The sequence below is a fragment of the Macaca fascicularis genome, chromosome 16, assembly GCF_037993035.2.
Source record: "Macaca fascicularis isolate 582-1 chromosome 16, T2T-MFA8v1.1".
NCBI classification, from domain to species: Eukaryota; Metazoa; Chordata; class Mammalia; order Primates; family Cercopithecidae; genus Macaca; species Macaca fascicularis.
The window spans coordinates 18,650,934-18,660,440 of NC_088390.1; the positions used below are offsets into that span (position 1 = coordinate 18,650,934).

Here is a 9,507-nt window from a genome sequence, read left to right on the forward strand (position 1 = left end):
ATCCTTCATGGCAAAAGGTGATTGATCTGCCGGAGACATGAGCCTACATCACCCCTGTTTCCACAAGAAACCAGAGAGTCAAAACAGGCAAGAGTAGGTCAAGGTCTTTTTTTTTTTTGAGAGTGTCTCTTGCTTTGTCTCCCAGGCCGGAGTGCAGTGGCACAATCTCGGCTCACTGCACGCTCTGTCTCCCGGATTCATGCCATTCTCCTGCCTCAGCCTCCCGAGTAGCTGGGACTACAGGTGCCTGCCACCATGCCAGCTAATTTTTTTTTTTTTTTTTGTATTTTTGTAGAGATGGGGTTTCACAATGTTAGCCAGGATGGTCTCAATCTCGTGACCTTGTGATCCACCCACCTCCGCCTCCCAAAGTGCTGGGATTACAGGCGTGAGCGACGGTGTCCGGCCGGTCAAGGCCTTCTAAAAGCCAGACCTGAAAGGTTTCCAGTAACTGTTGACTCGATGGTAATTCAATCACACGAACAACCACAGCAAAAGACACAACTATCAAAGATTTTCAGGATCGCCTCAAAAGCACCATCTAACATGAGGGAGTTCAAAAAGGCACGAAGTTTCATGAATCAAACTTTATTGAAATGTAGTTCCATCAACTTATAATTCTAATAGTATTAATAAATGCTAGGGCAGGTGGTGGCACGGAGATCCTGGGGCACAAAGACAGTCTTTAAAACTTTGCTTGCTCTACCCTTTGGAGCCTCCTGGTCCCCTCACCCCCTGCCGGCCTTTTAAGAGCCCATCCTGGGCAGCACTTCAGGGGCAAACAGCCTGGATGCCCAGTTGCAGGCAGACATCCGCGCCCGGAGGAGGAGGCCGCCTCTGAGTGCAGGAGGAACTGCTGGAATTCTTCCTCCCAGCCTCCTCTTCATGCTCTCCAGCACCTCCTGCACCCAGATAGACCCCACCAGCAGCAGGAGAATAAACAGGCCCTGCAGCAGCAGGACTGCGGCTCTAATGAATGACACAAGCCTCTCTCCAAACCCAGGCTCTCTACCTCCATGGTTGCCACCGTGCCCAGGACTAGGGGCAGCATGGGAGCTCCTGGCTGGGGCCGTGCTGGTCACCCCCTCCCTGCCGCCTCTCTGTCTTGCCACATGTTCAACTTCAGGGCTAAGGTCAGTGACTACAGTAGGTGCCGTGATTTCAGGCAGCTCCTCCTTGGGTTGGTCCTTGGCTGGAGCTCCCTCCAGCTCCAGCGCTGTCTCTGGAGGGGGCTCTTCCCATGCTGGCTCTGGCTCAACAGCTGGTGCTGGAAATGCTTCTATTTCTGCATATGGAGTAAGAGCTGAAAAAGAAGAAAGGGTCACCAGCGTCAGTCACTTTCCACTGCAATTTCCAAACACAGAAACAACCTCCCTGAATTTAAAGGAGTTCCAGCCCCTAAACACCGACCCCGCAAAATCTTCCAGACTGCAGGCCACCTCACCATATGCCTCTGCCTCCATGGGCTCCCGAGTCTCCTCCTGGAGGAGGGCAGTGTGCAGATGCAGCCCCGATGGGATCTCTGGTGTGGCCTGGCCCACTAGGGCCTGCCCTGCGCTGCCCTGTGGTACCCGGGTGCGCCTTCTTACAAAGGGCCACAGGCGTCTGGGGTGAGGGATGAGCCTTCTTCGGCATCGCCGGAAAAGGCTCTCACTCCCTCCATTCCTGAAGCAGCAGCCTCTCGAAGTGGGGAAGCAACACGAGAACATCTTGCTCTCTCGAGCGTCTCCCACCAAATGAGCTGGTTACTGGGCTGACTCTAGGATCTGGGCGCCTGGTTACCAGAGTTCTAAGTTCTGTTCAGGTCTGTCATTAAGGAAGTGAGGTCGCTTCTTTAAGGTTCTGTCCCCTCAGCCCCTTCCTTCCATAAGACCTACTCAGGACTCCACTGGGCTGCTGACTGCTCACCCTCCCCCCAGGACACCTCCTTACCTAGACACCATTATGTCCATCCAGGGCCTGCTTGGACACCTGTGCCTGATGTTCACCGGGGGCTGGATGTCCTCCTCAGGCCTGATGTCCACCTAGGGCCTGATGTCTGCCTTGGGCCTATGTCCCTCTTGGGGCCTTGTGTTCTCCTGGTGACTGTATCCAGCTGGGGCCTGATGGCCTACTGGGTCTTGTTGTTCACCTAAGGCCTTGTGTCCACCTGGGGTCTGGTGATCACCTGGGGACTGGCCGTGTACCTTGGGTCTAATGCCCACCTGGAGCCTATGTATCTACCTAAGGCGTGGTGTCTGCCCGCGGCCAAAAGTCCACAGTGTGGTGTTCAACATGGGCCTGCTGTCCAACTAGGACCTCATTGTTCATCTGGGGCCTGGTTGTCAATGTGGGGCCTGGTGTATACCTTGAGTCCAGGGTCCACCTGGGGCCTGATGTCTGCCTGGAGGACTGACGTCCTCCTGGGTGAGGTGGGAGCGTCTCTGGAGCTCAAGAGGTCAAGGCTACAGTGAGCTGTGATGCGCCACTGCCCTCCAGTCTGGGTGACAGTGAGACCCTGTCTCAAACAAACAAAAAGCCACACAAATTATATAGCTATACAAAAATATTTTCTTTCTTTTATTTTTTTGAGATGGAGTCTCGCTCTGTCCCCCAGGCTGGAGTGCATTGGCGCGATCTCAGCGCACTGCAAGCTCTACCTCCCAGGTTCACGCCATTCTCCTGCTATGCCACAAAGCCTGGCTAATTTTTTTTGTATTTTTAGTAGAGATGGGGGTTTCACCAGGTTAGCCAGGATGGTCTCGATCTCCTGACCTCGTGATCTGCCCACCTTGGACTCCCAAAGTGTTGGGATTGCAGGCGTGAGTCACTGTGCCCGGTCCCAGCTAATTTCTTGTATTTTTAGTACAGATAGGGTTTCATTGTGTTAGCCAGGATGGTCTCGATCTCCTGACCTTGTGATCCATCCGCCTCGGCCTCCCAAAGTGCTGGGATTACAGGTGTGAGCCACCACACCCAACCTAAAAATTAACTGAAGATTTAAATGGAAGACCTCAAAATATAAAAATTCTAGAATAAAACCTAGGAAATACCATTCTTGACATTGGCCTTGCCAAAGAATTTTTGGCTAAGTCCCCAAAAGCAACTGCAATAAAACCAAAAATTGACAAGTGGGATCTAATTAAACTAAAGAGCTTCTGCACAGCAAAAGAAACTATCAGTGGAGTCAACAGACAACTTTCAGAATGAGAGAAAATATTTGCAAACTGTGTATCTAATATCCAGAATTGATAAAGAAAACTTAAATCAACAAGCAAAAAAAAAAAAAAAAACCACAAAAAACCCATTAACAAATGAGTAAAGAGCATGAACAGGCACTTCTCAAAAGAGGATATACAAGTGGCCAACAAACACAGAAACAATTCTGATCATCACTAACCACTAGAGAAATGCAAATCTAAACTTCATTGAGATACCATACCATCTCATACCAGTCAGAATGGCTACTATTAAAAAGTCAAAAAATGCCGGGCGCGGTGGCTCACGCCTGTAATCCCAGCACTTTGGGAGGCCGAGGCGGGCGGATCACGAGGTCAGGAGATCGAGATCACGGTGAAACCCCATCTCTACTAAAAATACAAAAAATTAGCCGGGCACGGTGGTGGCTGCCTGTAGTCCAGTACTCAGGAGCCTGAGGCAGGAGAATGGCGTAAACCTGGGAGGCGGAGCTTGCAGTGAGCTGAGATCTGGCCACTGCACTCCAGCCTGGGGGACAGTGCGAGACTCCGTCTCAAAAAAAAAAAAAAAAAAAAAAAGTCAAAAAATAACAGCTGCTGGCGAGGCTGTGGAGCAAAGGGAACACTTATACACTATTGGGAGTGTAAATTAGTTCAGCCACTGTGGGAAGCAGTTTAGAGATTTCTCAAAGAACCTCAAACAGAGTTACCATTCAACCTAGCAATCTTATTACTCGGTACGTACTCAAAGGAAAATTCTACCAAAAAGAGACATGCATTTGTATATTCATCACATTATTTACAATAGCAAAAATATGGAATTAACCTAGAGGCCCATCGATGGTGGAATGGATAAAGAAAATAAGGTAGATACACACTATGGAATACTACACAGCCATAAAAAAGAAGGAAACCATATCCTCTGCAACAGGATGGACACTGCTGGAGGCCATTATTATTGTTTTTTTTTTTTGAGACGGAGTCTTGCTCTGTAGCCCAGGCTGGAGTGCAGTGGCCGGATCTCAGCTCACTTCAAGCTCCGCCTCCCGGGTTTACGCCATTCTCCTGCCTCAGCCTCCCGAGTAGCTGGGACTACAGGCGCCCGCCACCTCGCCCGGCTAGTTTTTTTTTTTTTTTAGTGGAGACGGGGTTTTACCGTGTTAGCCAGGATGGTCTCGATCTCCTGACCTCGTGATCCGCCCGTCTCGGCCTCCCAAAGTGCTGGGATTACAGGCTTGAGCCACCGCGCCTGGCCATTTTTGTGTATTTTTAAGTAGAGACGGGGTTTCACCAAGTTAGCCAGGATAGTCTCCATCTCCTGACCTCATGATCTACCCGCCTCGGCCTCCCAAAGTGCTGGGATAAAGATGTGAGCCACCGTGCCTGGTGGAGGACATCATTCTAAATGACCAATGCAGGAACAGAAAACCTTACCATGCTTTCTCATTTATAAATGGGAGCTTAATAGTGAGTACATAGAGACACAAAGATAGGAACAATAAACACCGGGAACTCCAAAAGGGGTGAGGAAGGGCGGGGGGACAGGGCCTGAAAAGCTAACCATTAGGTACTATGCTCACTACCTGGGTGATGGGATCAACTGTACCCCAAACCTCAGCATCACACAATATGCCACTGTAACAAACCTATACGTGTACCCCTTGAATCTAAAAGTTGTGTGTAGGGAGACGGGGGAGGAGAGAGGCAGAGAGAGAGAGGAAAAGACATAACCTACCATGGTGTACTTCGGTGAGGTAAAAGGAAAGTTATTTTAAGTAAAATGCACATGGCTACTGGTTTTTCAAAAAGACTATGAACCATCTGACTTTCACCAGTTTTTTTTTTTTTTTTTTTTTCTTATTTTTTTGGCTTCCTAATTCTGAGAGAATAAGCCTACGACAATCAGGTCTAGACACACAATATTTTGTGAAGAGTGTAAAGCAGACACATATTTACATTTGTAATTTTATAGGTGTAATGATGAATGAATATAACTCTTCAGGCAAAATGAGTTTTGGGTTTCCTCAAATGTAAAATGCTTTGCAAACTAATGCAGGATGTTCATAAAAACAAACCAAAAAATCACTCCAACAGGAAATACTATCCTTGTGATCATGACTGGAAACTTCTTGTCTCTTCCCTGCAACCTCATTATGACCAGATTACGTCATAGAAGGCCACTCCTTCTGAAAATGTGAATTGTCTTTTCATATCCACTGTAACAGCTGCCGCGGTTCATTTCTGTCAGGTGGGGGGCAGCGCAGGTGGCATCAGGGGTGTCATTCTTGAATGACGGCTCTTTTTAACTGCTATCTTCAATTTCCCATTACCATTCCTATCTCCTTTACGCTAAACCTCCTGCAAGCAGCCGCCTCCCTCTGGCTTCTCATTCTTTCCCGTGTCCTCAGCAGCGTGGTTGATGGGGTGGGGGAGGCTGTAACCGAGGTTTTCCTTCATGGCACAGTCCAGTCTCGGAACGGGGTGGGGGCAGAGTGGACAGGGTAGCAGGAAGAACAAACAGGGCTCTCAGGCCAGTTTACGCTTTGGGAGCCTCTATTATTGGTCAGTAGTGTGACAGGTTTTTCTTTAGTTTTTTGGAGACAGGGTCTCCCTCCATCACCCAGACTGGAGTGCAGTGGTGCTATCACGGCTCACTGCAGCCTCAAACTCCTGGGCTCAAGCAATCCTCCCACCTCAGCCTCCCAGAGTGCTGGGATTCTTTTTCTTTTATAGCATAAACTGAAAAGAAGGTTAAGGCAAAGATACAAGATGTATATACTCTGGGTAGATTCTGGTTTTAAGACATCTGACTGCTGATATGACAGAAACTCCCAGCCCTGCTAATTTACTATCTGGGCTAGGTCTTGGCTGAGGCTAGGTTTTTGTTTTATTCTTTTTGTTTGTTTGTTTGTTTTAAGACAGAGTCTCGCGTAGCCGCCCAAGCTGGAGTGCAGAGGTGTGATCTCCGCTCACTGCAACCTTCGCCCCCGGGGTTCAAGCGATTTTCCTGCCTCAGTTTCCCCGAGTAGTTGGGATTACAGGCACGCACTACCACGCCCAGCTAATTTTTGTATTTTTAGTAGAGACAGGGGTTTCATCATGTTGGCCAGGATGGTCTCAATCTCTTGACCTCCAAAAGTATAAACTTTGAGAGGCTCTCACAGTTTATACTTTGGGAGGCTCCCTAAGTATAAACTTACCTCAGATCCCTGTTGGCTCCACTTTTTCTCTTCCTCCCTTCCTCCCTTCCTTCCTTCCTTTTTCCTTCCTCCCTTCCTTCCTTTTTCCTTCCTTCCTTCCTTTTATTTCCCCACCCATCTCTCTTTCCAATTTTTTTTTTTTTTGAGACAGGGTCTTGCTCTGTCGCCCAGGCTGGAGTGCAGTGACATGATTGCAGCTCACTGTAGCCTCGACCTCCCAGGCTCAGATGATCCTCCCACCTCAGCCTCCAGAGTAGCTAGGGATACAGGTGTGAGCTATTGTGCCCAGCCATTTTCTAGCTTTTCATTAAGGTAACTGACAAAACTGCTTGATTATAAAATTGTGCTTATTATAAAATTTGTGCTGCTTTAAGCCACTAAATTTGTAGAAATCTGTTACAACAGCAGTAAGAAACTAACACAATAGACAAAAGGTTTCAATAAACACTTGAGCAAACGAGATGTGCAGGCAGAAAACAGGACATGAAGAGATGCTCAATCTTATTAGTCATTAGGAAAATGCAAATTGAAACCAAAATGAGACACTACGACACTACATTGACTAGAATGAATAAAATTAAAATGACTGATCACACCAACAGTTGGCAAAAATAAGGAGGAATTGGAACTCTCATACAACTGGTGTGAAGGCACATGGTACAATCCCTTTTAAAGATGGTTTGACAGTTCCTTAAAAAGCTACACTGGGAAACCCCGTCTCTACTAAAAATACAAAAAAATAGCTGGGTGTGGTGGCCGGCGTCTGTAATCCTAGTTACTCAGGAGGCTGAGGCAGGAGAATTGCTTGAACCCAGGAGGCAGAGGTTGCAGTGAGCTGAGATCGCACCACTGCACTCTGGCTGGCTGACAGAGCAGAACTCTGTCTCAAAAAACAAAACGAAAAAGCACGCATATGATCCAACCATTCCACTCCTAGTATTTACCCAAGAGTAAAAAAAGTTTATATCCTGCCGGGTGCGGTGGCTCATGCCTGTAATCCCAGTACTTTGGGAGGCCGAGGCAGGCAGATCACGAGGTCAGGAGATCGAGACCATCCTTACTAACACGGTGAAACCTCGTCTCTACTAAAAATACAAAAAAAATTAGCCGGGCATGGTGGCGGGCACCTGTAGTCCCAGCTACTCGGGAGGCTGAGACAGAAGAATGGTGTGAACCCAGGAGGCGGAGCTGGCAGTGAGCCGAGATCGGGCCACTGCAATCCAGCCTGGGTGACAGAGCAAGACTTCATCTCAAAAAAAAAAAAAAAAAAAGTTTATATCCAAAGACATGCATATAAATTTCCATAACAGCTTTATTGGTAATAGCCAAAACTCAGAAACAACATAAATCCAACAGGTAAAGTTGGATAAACAAATTAGGATATAGCCAAAACAATTGAATATAATAATGATTATTACTATAGCTATGTATTTTTATTTCTATACCTTTTGGGGTACAAGTGGTTTTTGGTTACGTGGATGAGTTGAATAGTGGTGGAGTCTGAGATTTTAGTGCAACTGTCACCCAAGGATTGTGCATTGCACCCAATATGTAGTTTTTCATGTTTCACCCTCCTCCCACCCTCCCCCATCTGAGTCTCCAAGGTCCATTATAACACTCTGTATGCCTTTGCACACCCCTAGCCTACCTTCCACTTATAAAGGAGAATATATGATATTTAGTTTTCCACTCCTGAGCTACTTCACTTAGACAATGCCCTCCAGTTCCAGCCAAGTTGCTGCAAAAAAACATTATTTCATCATGGGCGTGGTGGCTCACACCTGTAATCCCAGCACTTTGGCAGGCTGAGATGGGTGCATCACCTGAGGTCAGGAGTTTGAGACCAGCCTGACCAATACAGTGAAACCCTGTCTCTTCTAAAAATACAAAAATTAGCTGGGTGTGGTGGCGTGCGCCTTAGTCCCAGCTACTCGGGAGGCCGAGATAGAAGAATTGCTTCGGCCGGGCGCAGTGGCTCAAGCCTGTAATCCCAGCACTTTGGGAGGCCGAGACGGGCGGATCACGAGGTCAGGAGATCGAGACCATCCTGGCTAACACGGTGAAACCCCATCTCTACTAAAAAATACAAAAAACTAGCCGGGCGCAGTGGCGGGTGCCTGTAGTCCCAACTACTCGGGAGGCTGAGGCAGGAGAATGGCGTGAACCCGGGAGGCGGAGCTTGCAGTGAGCTGAGATCCGGCCCCTGTACTCCAGCCTGGGCGACAGAGCGAGACTCCGTCTCAAAAAAAAAAAAAAAAAAAAAAAAAAAAGAATTGCTTCAACCCAGGCAGAGGTTGCAGTGACCCGAGATCGCATCCCTGCACCCCAGCCTGGGCTACAGAGCAAGACTCCGTCTCAAAACAAAAACAAACAGAAGACAAAAACCTCCCTATTATTTCATTCTTTTTAATGGCTGAGTAGTACTCCATGGTGTGTATATACCATGTTTTCTTTATTGAAGATGACGATGAACATTGATTTATTGAAAATCAATTGATGGGCACTTAGATTGGTTCCTTATCTTTGCAATTGTGAATTGTGCTGTGATAAACATATGCATGCAGGGTTCTTTCTGATACAACAACTTACTTTCCATTGGGCAGATAACCAGTAGTGGGATTGCTAGATTGAATGGTAGATCTACCCTTAGTTCTTTGAGAAATCTCCATACTGTTTTCCATAGAGGAATATTATTTAGCAATGAAAGCAATGAACTACTGATACATGCTACAACATAGCTGAATCTCAAAATATGCTGAATGAAAGCAGACAAAAGGGCAGGTGTGGGGGCTTATGCCTATAATCCAGGACTTTAGGAGGCCGAGGCGGACAGATCGCTTGAGGTTAGGAGCTCAAGATCAGCCTGACCAACATGGTGAATCCCCATCTCTACTAAAAATACAAAAAATTAGCCGGGTGTGGTGGTGCACGCCTGTAATCCCAGCTACTCAGGAGACTGAGGCAGGAGAATCGCTTGAATGCAGGAGGCAGAGGTTGTAGTGAGCCAAGATTGCACCACTGCACTCCAGCCTGGGCAACCGAGCAAGACTGAATCTCAAGAAAAAAAAAAAAAAAAAAAAAAAAAAAAAGAAGAGGCCGAGCATGATGCCTTAGGCCTGTAATCCCAGGAC

At 47.4% G+C, this 9,507-nt stretch overlaps 1 protein-coding gene across 2 annotated transcripts; it reads right to left on the reverse strand.

Annotated features, from left to right (window-relative positions):
• Window positions 1–572: 572 nt before the first annotated feature.
• LOC102125787 (CMT1A duplicated region transcript 15 protein-like protein) lies at window positions 573–2,902 on the reverse strand. 2 transcript variants are annotated; one of them, XM_005583082.4, is made up of 2 exons: window positions 1,445–1,844; window positions 573–1,303 (listed from the first exon to the last, which is right to left on the reverse strand). In XM_005583082.4, the coding sequence occupies exons 1-2, from the start codon at window positions 1,707–1,709 to the stop codon at window positions 747–749; spliced, it is 822 nt and encodes a 273-aa protein (XP_005583139.3). In that variant the 5' UTR covers window positions 1,710–1,844; the 3' UTR covers window positions 573–746. The 2 variants fall into 2 exon arrangements, 1 of the variants encoding a protein (XP_005583139.3); XR_010582175.1 differs by lacking the exon at window positions 1,445–1,844 and adding an exon at window positions 1,933–2,902 and having other exon boundaries at window positions 1,226–1,303.
• Window positions 2,903–9,507: the final 6,605 nt, after the last annotated feature.